This window comes from Pelobates fuscus, chromosome 1, assembly GCF_036172605.1.
Source record: "Pelobates fuscus isolate aPelFus1 chromosome 1, aPelFus1.pri, whole genome shotgun sequence".
In the NCBI taxonomy this organism is placed as follows: Eukaryota; Metazoa; Chordata; class Amphibia; order Anura; family Pelobatidae; genus Pelobates; species Pelobates fuscus.
The window spans coordinates 427,135,756-427,157,107 of record NC_086317.1 but is presented as its reverse complement, the minus strand read 5'-3'; the positions used below and the strand labels follow the sequence as shown (position 1 = coordinate 427,157,107).

The 21,352-nt window shown below is 39.8% G+C and overlaps 1 protein-coding gene across 1 annotated transcript in view; it reads left to right on the top strand.

The window, feature by feature from the left end:
* The window catches only part of FREM2 (FRAS1 related extracellular matrix 2), a 185,789-nt gene that overhangs the window by 88,671 nt on the left and 75,766 nt on the right, over positions 1 to 21,352 (top strand). Inside the window, exons 3-4 of the mRNA XM_063428970.1 lie at positions 6,974 to 7,120; positions 17,194 to 17,424. Of these exons, the coding sequence (XP_063285040.1) occupies positions 6,974 to 7,120; positions 17,194 to 17,424 (378 nt within the window). The remainder of the gene's footprint in view (positions 1 to 6,973; positions 7,121 to 17,193; positions 17,425 to 21,352) is intronic.

The following is a 21,352-nucleotide window of genomic DNA, read 5'->3' as shown; positions in this document are numbered from 1 at the left end:
CTTTCTAATTATTTAAAAAGTAAGCACTGTTATTCTTTAAACTTTCTTAAAACATTCCCCCCCTCTGATATATGCAAAAATACATGTTCTTTATCTTCTAGGTTCTAATGCAGAATTCCATTTCAAAACAGAAAATCTGCTAAATACCCATTCTTTATCTTACACAAGCATCGTATGCAGCTACAGGTTACAACAGCACGCAACCTAGTGTTTGTCTTTCAGGAAACAAACACATGGATATTTTTAGCAAGATTGACATAACATTAACAGAATAAGCAGCCGTTGCTGAGAAGTCCTAGTCAAGCATTATTAATACTTAAGTCGTCAAGAATACAGAGGGCAATTAATCTGAAATAAATTAAAAGCAAATGCAAATCAACACATGGCATTTATCCATCACCTTTCAGTTTGGCATTTAAGTGTTCTCCTGCCAAAACACCGTGGGTTACAAAAAAAAACCTATTCTATAGCATTCTTTTTGAAGATTAATTATTACTAGGACGCTGGCTTTGACGAAAGATATATACATTTATGGGCCTATACGTAATAGAATGGTGGGAACAAAGCAATACACGTATAAGGTTGGCAATAAAATGTAAAAAATAGAAAGGTCTATCCACTAATGATAGTTTTATACTGATTTTGCACACTTGCGTGGTGAGTGGAATCACCAATTTGTGGGAATTGGTACTCTTTAAAAACAAGTCAACTGAATTGCCGCCTGCGCTAAACCACCCCTGCTTGGGACAGCTAAGCCGGGGGCAGAGGGGGGATTGGGGGGAGGGGGGGGGGTTCAGCACAGAGCATATTATTATTGTCCATTATTGTCCAGTGGAACAGCTATGGACAGATAATGCAGAAGGTAATCTTAATATTATCTAAGCATAGCCTACAATATTAACTTCTTTTTTGTGCCACTTTAAGTGCTGATTAAAACAAGAACAGCACACCAAAAGACGCTTGCACCATAACCACTACAATGAGCTCTTTAAGCCATTTCCTGACTCTGGTACGATATAAGTATTTTGCCTTACCTCTATGTTACCATAATGTCCCAGACCTCCTTTGCTAAAACCTTTCCTGCCACAACGAAGAATATCAGTATGCTCCATTTTAATCAGTATTGCGCAGTTTAACTAATTTGTTTCATACATATTTAAATGTTTTCCTCCAGATGACCTACATCAGAGATAGGCAACTTTCGGTACTCCAGATGCTGTGGACTACATCTCCCTTGATGCTTTGCCTGCACTATGGCTGTCAGTGCATTATGGGAGATATAGTGCACGACATCTGCAGTGCCAAAGGTTCCCTACCCCTGACCTACATCATACAGTAAAAAAAAATAAAAAAATGTTTAAGCAGGCTTGAAAGAATTTATTTAACTTCAGCTGCTTTCTCTTAATCTGCAGCAAGCCACAGATAACACGGCTAGCCTCTCCTCTTGTTATGTTGAATGTTTTGCAACCATTTAGCATTGTGACACAGATAGATGTTCCTTGTTTTTAGGAAGGAAGTTCAATGGCGCCACCAAGGGAGTTACACTGCCACATCACTATATACCTGCAGGCTATAAGATTTATGTTGAGAAGGCTTCGCTACTTTTCCGACAAGAGGCTTGTAACCTTAGGGTGTGTATTTATATCCTTCTCAGCCAGGTGCATCTTGTTAGACAAAAAAAAAATTCTCCGCTTATATTCTAGCGACAAATGACTGTTAGAGCTATTGTTAAACGCCCAAACATGTCTATTTCCTGCATGGCTTTTATTTGTAGGATACTGGTTATATAGCTGTAAGTATGCGTTATTTTTACACGTTCTGTGTGCAGTGCATAATACAGACTTAATGAAGTCAAGCTTGCCCAGGTGTTAATAATATCTATGAAAATCTAAATCTATTATGAGCTTATTGGGCTTTTCTCATTTTAATAACTGGAATATACACTTCTGTATTATTCCTAATGGCACGTTATTGCGTTATTATTACTTTAAAGGGAGCCTATAGTCCCAAAATAAGTTTAATATATTTACTTCCCTTGTTTGCAGCATATATATATATATATATATTGTTCAGTACACTGATAGGAAAAAAGTTTTCTTTTCATTTAATTCACAGATTAAGTGAGATATATTATTAAATATATAATATACAAATATTTTTTTTTTTGCTGTTCCTCTTGTTTTTCAGTCTCTTGCTCAATTGAGCTGTGAATAAACACAATATGGGAGGAATTTAAAATATTGACCCCTTCCCGAATAAGTTTGACATTGCCCAGTTCGGTTAGTCCATAATTCTGGTACATTCGGGAATCTGCAAATAACCCGAAGGGCCCAAATTCGGACAAATTGCACTTTGGTCCAAAGCAAATCTCCAAGCCTAATGAATACAATATTAAAGGTACACTCCACTGCCCAATTAATATTGCTTTTTAAAAACACTATTTAGTAGGTATACCCCAAATGAAAACCTGCATTAATTTACATATGCATTTTTTCATTGGGGGCATATCTAAAAACAAGCTACAGTTCTCTCGTCTGTGGCCTTTGTAAGTCTCCTTTTTTTCTGGGTCTGGCCAATCATAGACTCCTCAATGATTTTGCAAACCAGGCGCTCTGAGCAATTTCTGCCTTTTGAGTTAAGCTTCACAGAGCTAAACAAACCAGGAAGTAAAGTAAATTCACAGCCGGAGTGGTGTAACTAGGTTAATTTATAAAAGAGACCATTTCAAGTTATTTTTACTATAAATTTGTCTGATCAGGGTCCTCATCATCTTTTTATCTAGTTTGCATTAATTTGTCATCGTTTGTATTTTGTGTGTTTTGTTGCTGCGGAATATGCTGATGCTTTCTATTAGAATAACAATAATAACGATACAGACATAAGCAGGCAAAAACAGTGTTCCTTGGCACATTGTAATGTACGGCCAAATTGTCATCCCTGTCCCCTATCTCTATGGGCAATTTTGGGAGAGTTTGGCTTAGCCTGTTATGATAAAAAAGAATCATGACTATCTCTGATACCTTTCATTCAATACTGCATACATTATGTAATTTTGGCAACATTTTGTAAATAATGTTTTTTAAGTAACGTTTAGATGGTACTTTTCTCTGAGTGTGTACCCTACAGCAAAGTTTCCTCTTTACTTAGCCAATGTACCTATTTTAGCTCCCTTCACTCTGCGAACTACCTGCTCCTGTCCTCTGCTCATTCCCACACTCTCATCTGCGGGATGTTTCAAGGTCTGCACAATTCTTATGGAATTCCCTACCCCATGGCATCAGAAGATCCCCTAGTCACTGAAAACACACACAGCCTAGTATTTTTTCTCATTATAATTGCCCTCCTCAGTTCCCTCTTTTCTATAGACCAACTCACTGTGTCTCATCCACCTTTTTTACCAGCTTATTTGGACACAGGCATCGTATTCATCTATCCACCCTCCCCTCTGAGATGCTTTTCATTCTCTTGTATTTCTTTATCCCTGCCTCATAGATTGTAAGCTCTAGAGCAGGGCCGTCTTCAACTTTTATCAATATTTTGTGTGTCAGCTACTTGTTTGCAAATATGCACACTGAATAATTGTAAAGTGCTTCAGAATATTTTTTTTTTATATAACTGTTAATAATAATAATAATAATAATGTGCAACGTTCACTTACAAATGCAGGTTCCGTGTAGAAGGACTTTCACTGCGATCACCCTCTTTCTATGAGATATGATTATAATGCTACAAAGACAAATATATATTAGAAAGGATGGCTATCTAAAAGAAAAATAGGAAAATATACTTAGCAGCCAGGAGATGCTATGTTAAAATTGACACTACTCAGCAAAAATACATTATTACTAGCTGGGAGGCCATACCCCTGTAGCAATCTAAAAATACCTGGCGTCTACTACTCAATCTCTGTTTACAGTGAGAGCTAGTTTTACTACTGTAAGCAAGCATGGCTCATAGTTACATTCTGACATTTTATATTTTTAATCTTCTACTCATCTCAGGTGAATAGGCCCTTTCCAGTTTTTGGAATATTGGGTAATAGAATTCAGTACATTATTTGATTTGTAGACTTAAATCTGTTTAAATGTATGAAAAATAAATAATATAAAGAAGTTGACTTTATTTGTGACGTGTAATTTCTTTTTTTTTTTTTTTTTCAATGAAAATCACTACAGATTTCGGAGATATCTTAGAAATATGATTGCAATTAATAAGAAATTATCAGGGCTAATTACATCTTACATATAGCTATCTCCGTTCAGGAGACTGTGATAATACAAAATACGAAATATCACCAATCGCCACAAGGAACTGTCACTTCGGAGGGAGAGGCACATTAAAATAGATAACTAAAAATTAGCTTACTTGTGATTAGTAGTGATTTTATTAAAATAATAAGTAAATTGCAAATGAGCCATGATTCCATGCATAGCCACATGGTTGTACAAAGAGAATGATGGGAAAAATGTTTCCTGGCCCCACGCAGATCATCTGTGGAACATGGCAAGTACAGATCAGTCAGATGTGCTGCATTGTTAAATGTATTAACTACATGGTGTATGAGTAAATACTTTATAAATATTTGAATAGAAGGAGAACTGTTACCAATTCACTGATTACTTCATTAAATGTATGAAAGGTTCTTTCTAATTAAATTTCCAGCTAGAAGCTATAGGAATTATTGATGCATGTCTCACCTTTTCCTGAATACTTGTTTTGGATTAGAAAAAACTTATTGTATTCTGTGTCTTACTAAGATAGGATGTTCTGATAAGATTATTTTTCATTACTCATTCATCAAAGCTGCTTTTACGAAAGAGAGATCAGAGAAGTTTCACGTCCATGATGGACAGCATGCAAAAAAATAAGTCATGCTGAATTAATGAGTTATCTTGAGCAGCAATCAGTTACGTAGATTGTTGAGTTGTCCAAAAAAAAGAAAGATACTGTGATAAAAAAATATTTGCCGCTACTGCAAACGAGATATTTCATATCTATTTATATTACAAGCCTGACAAAGAGACCTGGTTGATGTTGAAAACTCTAAACATACTTAGATACCTAATAAATATATATCATCTTTAAAGGGACACTCCACTGCCCAAATACAAAATAAAGTTTTTTAAAAACTGTTCAGTAGATCTACCCCAAATGATATTTTATTTGCTGCCTTTGCAAGTCCTCCCCTTCTAACCCTGCCCAGACTTTCTGTGGCTGTCCAATCACAGGCTTCCCAATGCAGCTCAAAGAGAAGTCTTTGCAAGGCAGGTGCCCTGGGCAATCACCGGCCTCTTGAGTTTAGCTTCACTGACCTAAACAAACAGGTTAGAATAGTAGTAACTTGGATTACATTCTGCACTTTTTGCAAAATGAAAAAAAGAAAAAACATTCTTCACACATAACGCCTTTCTGTAAGCTAAAGTACTTTATGAGTGTGTATTGTCCCTTTAATTTTGTTTTGTCCTATGGTAGAAAGTGCATAGTTATAGTGAATTCAGAACCAAATACAGAATTGACACAAATGAAAAAACAAAAGCAAACTCCTGCTGGGTTATAGTTGCAGCATGGTGTTTTAGTCTGAATGTTTGCAATCTGTTTACCTGCTCACAGTAACAGTAAGAGCGTAACCTAACGCGTTTGTTCTGATTTTGTAACAATGTGAAGGTATTGACAGCCAGAGTCCATTGAAATACATGTCTGATTGGCTGAGGTACACACTGGTCCGTTGTCCGATTGTGGCGATCTTGTATAGACATTACAATTATTTTTAATTGTACTCTTCTTTGGAAAAAAGCACAAAAAACACAAATGATACAATTAAAGATAAATGCAATGTATTGTAAAATAATTCAAATTTCATATCCCATTAAAAACTTTGGTTAAACTACTATATATTTAAAGGAACAAGACTGAAGAATTATTTGGTTTGTTTTTTTAGCTGAATGCAACTTTTCCTAATAACGTGCTCCTAGATTTGCTCTTCTGCAACACCTCAACTCAATTTTTTCATTTGAAACCTATTTTACTCTGTATACACACATACCTCCCGAGTGTCCAGATTTAGGAGGGGCAGTCCCTACTTTGCACCCGCTATTTTGTTCCCATCTTTTCTAGGAGCTCAGTATGCTTGGTATGTTGAGTGCATAATAGAGCTCCACAGCAATAATACTCAGAGTAATGTATATTTAAACTACAAATAATGTGTTTAGAAATCAGTCTATGTAAATAAAATACACTGTTCTTGTCCTAAATTACATTTTAGTTGCATCAATTGTTATTAGTAAGTCATCTAAAATGACTTGGAACAGCCACACCCCACTCACACCCTCACTCACTCCTTTAAAATTACAGTGTTCCTCTTTGTACATTTAAAGGGACACTATAGTCACCTGAACAACTTCAGCTTAATGAAGCAGTTTTGGTGTATAGAACATGCCCCTGAAGCCTCACTGCTCAATCCTCTGCCATTTAGGAGTTAAATCCCTTTGTTTATGAACCCTAGTCACACCTCCCTGCATGTGACTTGCACAGCCTTCCATAAACACTTCCTGTATAGAGAGCCCTATTTAGGCTTTCTTTATTGCAAGTTCTGTTTAATTAAGATTTTCTTATCCCCTGCTATGTTAATAGCCTGCTAGACCCTACAAGAGCCTCCTGTATGTGATTAAAGTTCAATTTAGAGATTGAGATACAATTATTTAAGGTAAATTACATCTGTTTGAAAGTGAAACCAGTTTTTTTTTCATGCAGGCTCTGTCAATCATAGCCAGGGGAGGTGTGGCTAGGGCTGCATAAACAGAAACAAAGTGATTTAACTCCTAAATGACAGTGAATTGAGCAGTGAAATTGCAGGGGAATGATCTATACACTAAAACTGCTTTAGTTAGGGAGGTCTGTATACATAATATCGCTTGATGTCAAATAAAAACAAGCTTTACTGATTCTAAAATATGTCTTTATATTTTATCTGCAGGAGGAAATAAGCTGAAAAATCAGCATTTTCGTCTAAATTGGGCCTGGATATCGTTTGAGAAGGAGTACCATGTAGTGAATGAAGATGCTAAATACTTAGAAGTCATTCTTAAACGAAGAGGATACCTGGGAGAAACCTCATTTGTTAGTAAGTTGTTTTAAACATTCATTGATTTTGGAGTTTTTAGTAAAGCAGTTGACTTTTTGTTTGATCACTGTCATATGTGTGCACAACTATGGGTGTGCGTGCGTGCGTGCATGCAAGTGGAATAGCTTGTGGTATATTGTATAAGTTAGAAAAATAAAAAAATATATAGAAATCGATTTTGAGTAGATAGGTTCCCTATAAAACCATGCATTCTATTAATTATTCATGTTTTTGTTGAGGTAATATTTAAAAACAGCTTGCAAAAGGTGCAGATCTCTTGTCTCTAGCCTTTGCAAACCCTCCCCTTATAACCCTGCCCAGACTTTCTGTATCTGTCCAATCACAGACTTACCAATGCCGCTCAATGAGAAATCTTTGCAAGGCAGGTGCTCTGGGCTATTACCTGCCTCCACTGAGTTAAACAACCAGGAAGTAATAGGACTGGTTATCTGATATCCGTGTAACAAGGCTAATTTATAGACATGTCAATTTCTATTAAAATCGGCACTTTTAGTAAAATTAAAAAGGGGACATGCTCTTTACAAGTATGGTTTTTCGGCAAGCTAAAATGCTTTGTGCATCTGGAGTGTCCCTTTAATAGGAAGATGTGTGCCAAATAATGCTGCTGTGGTTTATGATACAGGGAGCTTAAAGTGCTGTGTACACTACAATCTATCTCTCATAGGCGTGCGCAAGGGGTGTGCCGGATGTGCCTGGGCACACCCTAATCCCCACACGGCCCGCACTATGTGCCTCCCTCCTTGGGCCGGTATCTCCCTCACTGACCCACAGGCATGGAGGGAGGCAGGAGAGGACCTGGGGAGCTCTTCTCAGCAACTCTGACGGGTTCCTCTCGCGAGGTCAAAGCGTTGCCGTGGCAACGCTCAGATCTTGCGAGAGTGAACTCTAGCCCCTTCCAGGGCTAGAGTTCACTCACTACTGCACCACCAGGGATGGCAGCAGCACGGTCCCCCCTCCCTACAAAAAGGTAAGAAGGGAGGGGGAATATTAACTAAACGCCACCCCCACACAATACACACAAACAACACCCACACACACACTAACAGCACCCTCACCCTAACAGCACCCTCACCCTAACAGCACCCTCACACTAACAGCACCCTCACACTAACAGCACCCTCACACTAACAGCACCCTCACACTAACAGCACCCACACACATACAGCACCCTCACACACACAGCACCCTCACACACACAGCACCCACACACACAGCACCCTTACACACACAGCTCCCTCACACACACACACACTAACCGCACCCTCACACACACAGTGCCCTTACACACACACACACACACACCACCCTGAAAAACACATACACACAGCACCCTCACACACCACACCCTTACACATACACACACACACACACACATTAACAGCACCCTCACACACACAGAGTGCCCTCACACACACATGCACACACTAACAGAAGCCTCACACACACACAACACTCTTACACACACACATCACCCTCACAAACACAGCACTTACACACACACAGCGCCTACACACACACACACACACCCACACACAGCTCCCACACACACAGCAGTGTATGTGTGTGTGTATATATATATATATATATATATATATACGCGGCGTGTGTGTTTGTGCTGTAGGGTGCACACCCTTATGCAATAGGCTACGCACGCCTATGCTATCTCTGTGTCCTCCAGTGAATCTAGAACCTCTGCCTTACAATGCAAAAGGCTTTTGCATTGTTTTAAACAGTCTGCAAACCTTTGACTTCTTCCATGGGATCCATCAGGCATCATTTACTTCCTTTATGTAGAGTCTGAAGTTCCTGCATGGAGTTCCCATTAGCCCTCCAGAGCTAAACCCTGCTGTGCAAGGCCAGGTCATTAGCTGAGGGCATCAGCTAAAATTAAAAACGGAATGAGTAGAGCTTATGGCTCTTATAAAGGAGGTGACTGGAACCAGGATGAAATGTCAAACTGTTAGTAAATGGTTTGACTATTTACATTTGGGAAGCAAGGGTACTGCTGACACCATGACCACTACAGTGTGCCACATTGGTTATGGTGCTTAGACTGTACTGGTACATTTACTGCACAGAGATAGATTTAGGGTACAATATAAGTACTTGGAGTGAAAGCTGGTGTAAAGACAGGGATCAAAGTGTTGATGGAACATTTTCTAATTGGACAAAAGTGGTTGTGGCGAAACCAGCTTCGCCACTGTGAACTGGAGAGGCCTGGCTGCTAGCCTCCTGCCCGCTGACTATGGCCCCTGGACATATTGCACTTTCAAAACTATAATTGGGCATGTAATAATTTATATTGCTGCTACTGGCCCTTTAAAATCAGCGATGGACATTTTGGGACTACTGTCCCTTTAAGACTGTGAAGCATATTCTATTGTACTGCCTGTATATTGTATATGTATTCATGTGTTAAGTTTAACCTGGGTGATATGTATGCAGCATTCATCTGATTGTTCGGTAGAATCACTCCATTCATTATATTGAGTGAAACTACCGAACAACCAGACCACCCAGGAATAAGTGTGCCTCCAATTACCGTTTGCAACAATGTTGCAAACAGGTAATTGGCAATCCATGTAATGTATTCTTTGTCCTCTGGGTGGCCGCCATTCGGGAAACAAACACGTGGCGGCGGCCATCTTAAACTACCGAACAGCGGTGTTTTGCCGTCGAGTGTCTGGAACTGAAATCGGACACTTGACTAGGCAAACACCGCTGAGACCTCCATACTCCCAGAAATTCGTATAGAAACTACCGAATGACCCGCCGTTCGGTAGAAAGAAACATACGAACTAGGGGATTCATGCGAATCCCCCTTAGTCTCTATAACCCAAGTAATTCGTCTGTTTCATTCACTTGTTTGTGACCGACCGCAGGGCCAAAATGCATGGAACTGTTTTCGGATACTTTACCCATGCGGTCGGTCAAATCTTTGGAACCTCATATCTCCCGAACCATTCATCCGAATGACCTGATTCTTGAATATGTTGTCCCCCTGAATAAGGGCTATCAGGGGATACCTGTTATTTGGAGGTGTAGCATATGTATTTGGGGTACATCCAGGAATTGGGGGAAAAGGTGTACGGTATAATTATGTTAAGTGCTAATCTAAGGGGAGGAAATGTGTGGGAGGTACATCCATGTGATTGGTTAAATTCATCCTCCCCCTGGGAGTGTCCTGTATGTATTTGGTTGTAATAAAAGCCAGACTGGGTGTCCCAGTCCAGAGTCTTGCTTAACCCTCAAAGCGATGTGTCGTCTCGGTCTTTGGGGGAATGGGATTGTATGCTGACTGCCAAGAGTGTAAGCCGAGGTCTGCTTTTCTTGTTCAGCTGTTCCAGTGTTCGTGTGGTTCCAGTCGGGAGAATGGTGTTTGCAGTAGCTGCCTGTGCATCTGGAAAGGGGATTATCGCCTAAACTAGGTTTTATCCTCTTGTAAGTGAAACGGTCCGTTACAGTGGTAAAGGAAGTTTTTAGGCTTCTGCCCTAGGAGTGATTCTCTATAGTTTGTTTATTTATTATCTTGCAGGGGTACTCAATGCCATGATATGGTATTTAATAATAATATATTGTATAGCATAATGAATGAATGAACAAACAGCATATACTACATTAAATCCCTGTGCAGAGAGATTTAGATAAAGTTACAAAAAGTGCAACTAAGTAGTAGATAAAACCTAAGGCAGGTTAGGAAAGTGTATTACTGTGACAGTACACATTTCATCAGTCCTGAAGGGGTTAATAAAGCTATGTTAGAGAAACCATTAGATAATAATTGGAAATACTGTGTGGGGGTGATTTATTTTGGAAAGCACTGTGTTTATGACTTTAATTAAAACTATTTAAGAAACTCAGAAATTCCACAAATACATTTGAATTTTTTAATAAGATGTTAAACGAAAACAACAAAGATATATAAAATAATAGAGAAGAGAATCTGGGGAAAGGGTTTGATGATGCCATGAACAACCAGTAAAAATATAAACAAATACAATGGCTATTTTTTGAGACAAGTAAGAGCTGTTGATACTCTTTGCTGAAAGTTGTTATTGTGAAGGAGAGAGAATATAGCGGCTCAACAGGTTTAGACCTGACAAGACTCCTCAACAAATAAATAAATAATTAGAGAATAATGTATTATTCAAAACCCTTATACAGTTAGCAGAATGTTATTATGTACTAACAATAACTGATAGTTTTAGTACATACAGGTGCACGGTGTAAGATTTGCCTGTCCTACTAGTGCACTGATCATATGAAATGCCCCGTCAAGGCCAGATTCACATCCAAGGTACCACTTAGTAGGGAATGTACAGGAAGCCCTGAACCTTAAAGGGACACTATAGGTACCCAGACTACTTCAGCTCATTGAAGCGGTCTGAGTGTCCCTGTCTCCCTTAGTCTTGCAATGTAAAACATTTTTTATTTGAGAACCTGCAATGATTACTTTGCAGCACTAAGACAGCCTCTAGTGACTGTCTATCAGACATCTAGTAGAGGCACTTCTGGGAGTTTACCAGACTCTGGGTCCCTTAAACGACGCTGGACATCCAATGTTAGTAAAATTGCCCGCCACGCATGCACATTAAGTTCCACCTCCCGTCGGATTACGTCGGATAAGGTGGAGCACTGATCCAGCACTGAGGGACATCAGACTGTAATCGGGTGAGTAAATAAATAATTTTTAACCCTTTATGTCCACCAGAGGGCAGCAAAAGAGGGGGGGGGGGGACCAGAGGGCACTATAGTGCTAGGAATACAACTTTGTATTCCTAACACTATAGAACCCCTATAAATATTGTAATTAATAAACATAATAGTTTTTATGGGTTTACCATACCTATAAAATATATATGTAACAAGACATCAGAATGGGAAAGCTCAGGATGGTTCCTGCTAACACAATATACAATAATATGTTTATTTACTAGTATTGCAATCTTTTGGGTGTCATGTTTATTAAATATTTGTTGTTCTATAAACGTAAAGGCATTTGGATACATATTAGATTTAACAACTAATACAATAATTTATTTGTCTGTCCTCTTCTACCATTGCTCAGACACATTTTAAAGGGACACCCCAGGTAGGTACTATCACCACTTCATCAAACTGAAGCGGTCATAGTGCGCCGAATCTTCGAATGCTCTCCCTCTGTTCAGTGTTCAATGGTTCACTGGTCCTTATCAGAATAGTGCTGAGTGGGCTGACAGGAACCCTCTTCCAATTCTAAACTGCTCAAAAACTTTTTGCCACTGAGCAGAGGAATAATGCCACGGGACTCCAGGCACCATAATCACTTCAATGAGATGAAGTGGTTATAGTTCTTAAAATGTCCCTTTAAGGGTAAGCGCAGCCCTCTGGCATATTGAATGTTATATATTAGCATTAGCATTTTTATTTTGGATTATCTGTTGCTATTAAAGGAACACGCCAAACATCTAAAACATTTTAGCTTGCTGAAGTGCTTTATGTGTGAAGAGTGTGTCTTCTTTTTTTACAAATGTATTAAAAAAGTGCAGGTTTCAAAAGAAATTGGCACTTTTATAAATTAAATAAATTGTATGTCAATCATACAATCAGTCCATTTACTTCCTGGTTTGGCTAGCTTAGTTGAGCTAAACTCAAGAGGCAGCAAGTGCCCAGAGCACCTGTATTGCCAAGACTCTCATTGAGCAACATTGGGAAGTTTGTGATTGGACAGCCACAAAAAAAGTCTATGCGGGATTAGAAGGGGAGGTCTTGAAAAAGATGAGATCTGCAGCTTTTGCACGCTGTTTTTAGATATATTCCCAATAAAAAATTACTTTGACATCATCTATCTTTCAAAAATTATGTGCACCCCTACTAAAGATATTGTTGCTCAAACTATATTCTTGAAAACTTTACACAGGGCTCAAAATTCCACTGGCCATTAGAGATTAACAAACTTTTACATATTGTGCCCAACCATGTGGCATTATGACACAAAATACATACTAAAATAATAATAATTTCGTTAGTATGTTAGTAACTCATCTTCTCAGAAACATATGCATCCAAGAGGATGGGAATTAGTGGAATGAACTTGCTGAGATATTTACTGGTTTTGGCAAACATCATGACAAAATCGACTCTCAGAATTCAGAGGCAAATATCTTTTTTCATAATTTAGAGAATTTAAATTAAAATGGATAGATCATTTTTAAACAATGAATTATCCTTAAATATGTGCATACATGCAGGTTTGGCGCTTCCTTTAGGCGACTTAGGCAGTCGCCTATGGTGCACCAGCCCGGGGGGCACCAGATTTGGGTGACCCGGCAGGAGGAAAGCGCACAGTGCTCCCTCCTGCCAGTCACTCAATATAGCGTGGCCCGACAGTGCGGACCGGGGTACTGGAGTGTCTGTTTCCTGCACTAGGCCGCCAGCCGGACTGACAGAAAGTGCTCACTCAGTGAGCACTTCCTGTCATTCCAGCCAGGTACAGGAAACAGACACTGTATGTTTCCTGTGACCCTGGTCCGCGCCGCTTGACCACGCTACAAAGCTAGGTAGGAGGCATAACAGGGAGGAGAGGGTGGATCACTAAGGGGGGGGAAGAGCACTAAGAGGGGGGGAGAGGAGGAGAGGGAGGTTGACTAAGATGGGGGGAGAGGACCACTAAAGGGAGGGAGAGGGAGGAGAGGTAGGACCACTGAGAGGGGGGGAAGAAGGACCTCTAAGCGGGTGGAGGAGAGGGAGGACCACTAAGGGGTTGGGGGAAATGGAGGACCACTAATGGGTTGGGGAAGAAGAAGGACCACTAAGGGACAGGGAGGGGAGTTGAACACTGAGGGACAGGGAAGAGAGGGGAGAAACCACTAAGGGACAGGAGACAGGGGAGAGCTCTATGGACGGAGGGGACATCTTTAAGGGGCGGGGAGGAGAGAGCACTAAGGGACAGAGGGGTGGGGGAGATCACTAAGTAACAGGGGAGATCACTAAGGAACAGGAGGAGAGGTCAGAGCACTAAGGGACAGAAGGCGGGAGCTCTGACAATACATCCTCTACAATAACACATCCCCTGCACACATACACTCCATTCCCTGTGAGCGAACTCATGGGTGGGCCATGTAGGTGGACTTATGGGCAGGCCTTGTAGGCATACTTACGGTCAGGCCCTGGGGGCCCAGACCTTGAGCTGTGTAAGGGGCCCCAAAAAATGGAGATGCTTCCTGTTTGTTGATTTTTGTGAGCACTGTTACAAACATTCTCCAGAGAGCCTCTCCTACACCACATCAGTGGAGCCAGACTGCAGCCTGAGCCCTCTTGTCCACATCTGGTGGTAAGTAGGCAATCCAGTATATTATTACTGGCACTAATCTCTAATTTACCTCACATTAAAGGCTTTTTAATGTAAACACACTGCCTTTTCAGAGAAAAGACACTGTGTGCAGAACTAGCGTTGGCCGATATGGCAGATCATATGGGTGGGGGATTGTGATGTCACATGGTGGGCAGAACATATGGGGGGGGGGGCACATTTTTGTTTGCCTAGGGCAGCAAAAATATTTGCACCAGCCCTGCATACATGAAAATGAAATAAAAGATAAATGTGATATATGACATATTCAGCAATTACCAGTCATATTACTTGTTGAGATCCATTCAAGCATTAACAAACTCCCAGTCTAGTGTATGCCTGTTTAGTTTTTCTCACTTTTAACATTGATACAAAGTGTTGAAAAATAATCAGTGTGTCAAATGAGCCAAGTGGTAAAAATGAACTCCCTGTTAGGCTACACAGCCTGACATCAACTTTTTGGCTTCAATTGTGTGCGTTAGAACACCTTCTACGTTGTAACTAGCTTCGTTGTGCTCTGAACATATTTAATAACATAGAACTCACTCTCTCTATTAATAGTGTCAGCTAAAAGTGAACCTGGGGTGCCACATAAAAACCTCTGTTATCACTAGAAAAAGAATACGAGGCACTTTTAGGACTTTACATTCTTTCAAGTTAAATTTTATTTCACAGGATTTAAAGTAAATACATTCAGCTCTGCATTTAGGAGTCGGACCTTAAATTCAAAGCAAATAATTAGTTTCAGCATTGCTTATCATTTTGCTACGTTGGTGTTTAGGAGACAGCCATTTAATGTTCATTTTATTCACAGATTAAGTGAGAAGTAACCAAAAGTGGGGAGCAGAAATAAATATTGTTTATTTAATTATTATATAAATTGAGATTATTATTATTTTTTTACTGCTCCTTCATTTTCTGTTTCTATTGGTAACTTCTGCTCACTTGATCTGTGAAAATACTCCTATCAATATACTTCAAAATAAATACACTTTTAGGCACATTTTTGTCCTATTTTGGTTTGTCTGAATCGTTTTTTCCCAAAACAACTTTTTTCAAATGACCTTGATTTGCCTGAAACAAAAGATTTTTCAACAAGTCAAATATTTTGTCATCCACATGTCTAGTATCGATAATAATAACAAATATACTAATATATATATATATATAGGACTCGCTATTAATTAATTCTTACTACCCTCTTCCAACTTTCACATCTAGCCAGCCACTGCCATGTGTTCAAATTCATAGCAGCGACACATCAAGTTCATCTGTCTCAATTACCTTTTACGTTCCATTGATGTACACAGTGTAAGAAGTTCTTAATATTGTTCATTTTAATCCATGACCCATCATTTGTTTAAAGTGTTAAAATACCAAATACAACTTTTACTGTGAAAACGCTAACGTAACCCCAAATAAAATTGTTTAATACAAATATATATATATGTATGTATGTAAATACATTATATTAAACACATTCAAGTAGACTGAGGAGAATCATGAAATACTGAAGTATTGTATAACACAGATAATGCAGAATGCTGTAAGAAAAAAAAAAAAGCAGATGTAGATATTAGAGTACAATACATTTTATTATGAAGTGAAGCAGCCAATTGCTTTCAGAATATCTCTCTTGTACAGCTTTCCTCAGTTAAATGTTTGCCAGGAATTCCACGGATCATTTGAAAACGATATGCACAGTCAGTTATGTTGGTTTTCCGAGGTATATTTTTAGTTATTTATTACTTTTATACATTTATTACAAATTGCTTAGCAATCATGTTGCATTAATTCTACGTGAAGATATATATTACAAATCAGTCTAAATAGTCACAAAACTGCAGATAAAAATGAGTTTATTATTTTTTTTTATATTTATACTATTTATATACTGCAAAATATACAGTATTATTATTATTAAAATGTTTGCACATGCTCAAAGTTACAAATAATGTATTATTGAATTATTTACATGTGTTTGAAAGGAACTCATCACTAAACAACGTTTAGTCTATTCACTGTCACCTGAGGGTCTCCATTTCCCAATTGTCTTGGAGCCATGGGTAGTAATCTGTACAATTAGCTTAAAATACAGAATAGATTAGCTAGAAAATAAGCACAAAACAGCAATTTTCACAATGTCCAGCCCTCACCGAACAATTTGCCTTTTGACAACTCTCGCATTATCTGCCCTTCTTTCCTCAAAGGCACTATTTGGCTTGGTCCCCTTTCAAGAATATTCAAGACATGTTTCCGTGCTATATACATTATGCTTATCTTGGCCTGCCATTAGTAATTCTCATTTTCTCATAAAGTTAGAATGGGGGAGACCCTATGATTATGATAAAAGGGGAATTACTAGCGAAAGTCCTGGAGTCAGACTACAACTGTCCAAAGTCTTGAATTTGGTTCATTCTTTCATTTCCTCCGGGAGACAACAAACGAAATAATTACTTTATAATGCAAAATACAGTGCAATAGAAGAGGTGTCTGAAAATATTGCTAATTTCCGAATCTCGCATTTTCATTTACATTCATATTCAAAATGAAAATTAATGCACACCTCTGCAAATGTAAGTTTATTATGTCTGATACGACTATGAATGATTAAAGTAAGCATAAGGTTTTTTGTTTTATGTTTGCTATGTAAATAAAAGTAAATAGTTTAAAAATAAATTAAAAGAACGACTGATATCTACCAACATTTTCTTTTGTCAAGGTATTGGCACAGTCGATGGGACCGCAGAAAAGGACAAAGATTTTAGAGGAAAGGCTCAAAAGCAAGTGCAGTTTAATCCAGGACAAACAACAGCAAGTTGGAGGGTACGGATTATGACAGACGGACAATATGAACAATCGGAAACGTTCCAAATTGTTCTTTCAGAGCCTGTCATGGCTGCCCTGGAGTACCCAGACGTGGCAACTGTAGAGATTGTTGATCCTGGAGACGGTAAAATAATCTTCTTGTTTTTTTTTCTCATTTTCATAAACTATATTTTATTACACGTTTTAGTGCTCATGTATAGCTTATATTATTTTTTTAAATATTTTTTTTTTGCGGGTAATCAAGATCAACAGGTTACATTGTGTGCAGTAAGGGTATCCATCAGAGATCACATTGTTCAACAACAGCATCACATGCTTACTATAAACCCAGTTTTGTAATTTTCTAGCTTACATTCCTCATGACTGCACAAGCTGTTAGACCAACTAGTAACTGGAGTCTGCCGATTAGTTGCTTATGCACCCTCAAGGGTTTCAGGATATAAGGCTATGTCTTAGAGTAATACCGCTTAGGGTGCGTGTTAATTAATAAAAGTTGTCATAGGGCATGTAAGAACCTAGTTCTGACCTGGCGTTTAGCCAGTAGGTAGTTGTGCCAGCTAGGTCGGCTGATTAACGTGCCCCAGAGCGATAGCTCGCTTGTTAGGGGAAGGTGCACGTTAAAATAGAGGGGGAAGGGGATGGGGGTAAATAACAGGGCCCGGTGACTGGCTGTCAGCTCGCGGAGCCAGATATAGGTATCGGTCATATGTCTATACAAACTAAAATTACATAAAATATTAGTGAACTTATATAAAAATAATACAGTATCAAACATTGTTAGGCAGAACTTTGAGTGGCAGCATGGGCTGCAGTCCATGCCGGTTTCAGGTAGGTGAGTCATGTGTGCTCGTTCTTGTTCCTCTGGGCACAAATGGGTTGATGTTTGTGACAGACCAAGAAGGGCTGGTGTCCGCTGGGGCCACCTCTATTGGTAGGCCCATGGCCCGAAGAAAAGCCGGTGCTTCTGATTTGTGCGTGAGGAGGTGCATTTCGCCTGCTTTCTCTGCCATCAGTCGGTTCTGCCCCCATTTATATGTAATGGTGTGCTCTCGAAGCTGCTGGGTAATTTGTCTGAGAGACCTTCTCCATGTCAGGGTGTGCCTGGAAATGTCTCTGTATAAAGTTAGGTGTGCCCCTTCAAAGGGAACTTTGGGCGAGCCTCTCGTGGCTCCCATGAGAGCCCCCCGATCAGAGTCCCGAATAAATTTGACAAGTATATCCCTGGGAGCCCCCTGGGGAGCTTTAGGTGCTTTGGGGAGCCGAAAACAAGAGTCCACACCTATTTGCTTTACTTGTTTGGGTAGTAGCAGTGTGGCTATCAGCCTCCGGCAGTAATGGGGTAGTTCAGAGTCAGTGACCGATTCAGGCACCCCTTGGATCCTCACGTTCCGTGCCTTTGCCTTATCCTCCATAGTAGCTATTTGTGTAGTCAGGGTGCTGCATTGCTTTTGCAGTGATCTGCATCTGTGGCAGTTTGGGCTACCCCAACACTTTTAACCCCTTAAGGACCAAACTTCTGGAATAAAAGGGAATCATGACATGTCACACATGTCATGTGTCCTTAAGGGGTTAAGGTCCTCTTCCACCATCTTCACCCTTCCTGTGAGCGTGAAGATTTCCTCCCTAATCAGGGCCATGTCAGCATGGAACATTGCTTGTATTTCCTTTACTAAAGCCTTTATGTCGGCCTTCGTGGCTGGAGCGGAGTCACCTAGCTCCATGTGTGTCGCGGGCTTTGATGGTACCTTAGGTGGAGGTGAGTGGGTGGCTGTCTGGCTCTCGTCGTCTGACGAAGGCGAGATATAGGCCCCGGCCGGCACCATCTTGCACGGGTCCTGCCGCATGGTCGTGCGCATAAAAGCTCTGATATCTCGGGAGCCCGAGCCGGGATCAACTTTATATTTTTTCGCCTTTTTGCCCATGATGTAAGGCACACAGGAGGCGGTTGGTGGCTCGGTAAAAGTGCAGTTTTCGCTTGTATTCAGCGTTTGGGTGCATTTCCTCGAGGAGCTGCTGCAGGATGCATCCAACTCGCTTGGGTGCTGGCTCCACCCCCGTAAAACTTATATTTTTATTACATGTCCTATTTATGGTTTCCTAAAACAATAATTGCTAATTATTTGTATGCAGATATTTATGAACGACATTCTTCTTATTAGGTTCAGGCTAGCTGTGCTCTATGGGAAATGTAGTTCACAAACATTAACATTTCCATAGTTGGTCATCAATGCCTCCAGTATTGCAGGACTTACTAATGGTAAAACCACTGCTTGAAAATTCTGCAGTTGTATTGAATATTCTCCACTGTGCACAATTGTGCATGTGACCTCGATTTAATTCTTTTGGAGAAGCTTTTCACTGGAATCTTCTATACAACCTTAGCAGGTGACATTGTTAAATAATTAGATTAAAAATAAGTTTGTTAGCATGTCCTCTAATATAAATTCACATAATAAAGCTGGTGTAAGTGTCCCTTTAAATAAAAGTATAGTGTGCTCAGACACAGTTTCTGGTTCACTAAGCCATGCTTGTTTGGTCTTGCCGCTAATAGCAGATTCTTACCAACCGCGAGGCAGTAACACTGCACTGAACATTAAATACAACCCCTGAGTCTTGGGGAAGGGGGGGCTTCTTTAGCTGCCGTGAGAAAATTACAGTGTTAAATTACAAAGATCATATATCATCTGAAAGGGGAAAAAAATGAAATAATGAACTGCCATTTAATGGAAATTATTGAAGAAATGGTTGGTTGTATGAGGGGATTCATTTAAAAAGCTTAGAAGTGAAGAAGTGATACAAAGATTACTAAATGTAACTTCGAAGAGACAACTGATAAGGGAGGCATGTGCTGGCAAGAAGCCCACACAACATCTGGTTTTTATTCCTGTACCTTGTTTCACAGATGAAAGCTAAGTGTCTTAGTTTTAAGATTGTGGGATTCAAAATTGTAGGAGAAATGCTGAGATGTATGCACATATACACATACACTGCCAAACTCACTGATACAGACACTGACACACATGCAAATCCACAGATACACACACAGCGATACACAAGCATATACACAGGCAACCAGATACAAACACCAGCACACATGTAGATACACAGACACTCAGATACACACATACTGACACACATGGAGATACAGACACACAGATATACACACTAACACACATGCAGATACACACTGACACACATGCAGCTATACAGACAGAAACACCGACATACATACTGACACATGCTGGCCAAAATGTAAAATTCTTTATCCACTATCCATTTTCCTACCCTTTGGTTCCAGAAGGGTGACTTCTGCTGGCTAAGGCTGTTGGGTGTCAGTGCTCTATTGCTTTGTGTCCCCCTCTTCTCCCACCCATGTTGCTCAGTCTCTGTTATCTGTGAAGAAGTGACAGTCTTTCACTTCCTCCCAGTGCTGTGATTACAGGGGGCCCCTGGTGACACATGTACATCAGGTGGCTCTAAGTGCATGAAGCAGATGATGGGGCCCCTCAGTGTGTGGACTCCTGTGGAGTCGAACCGGCTGCACCAGAGGTAGTTCTGTCCCTGTTTTGCATGTTCAATGGTCTCTAAGTTTCCAAAAATATTTGGTATTTTTGACCAATCCACATATGGTCTGTATCACAAACTACTTTAGAATGTTGTTATTATTATTATTTATATAGCACCAACTTATTCCACAGTACTTTACAATGTTATAAAGCGGGAATTTAACAAGTTTACAATATGGAGGAGATGAGGTATAAAAACACAACAGAAAGGCCAGCAACCAAGTAACCAAGTGACAATGCGGGGCAGTAGCAGATTTGGTAGATGATAATGAAATGTAATGTGAACTCGCAAATTAAGGTGAAAAATTACGAGATAGGTTTGAGGATTGGCAGTTACCCTCGGGGTCCATAGGCTATTTTGAAGAGATGGTTTCAAGGGCCTGATGGGAGTAGGCAGACTGTTCCATAGGAGTAGAGCTGCCACTATATGTACGAGCAGCAGACAAAGGAAGGTAACTGGCAGAGGAGACTGACTGAGATGGGGTG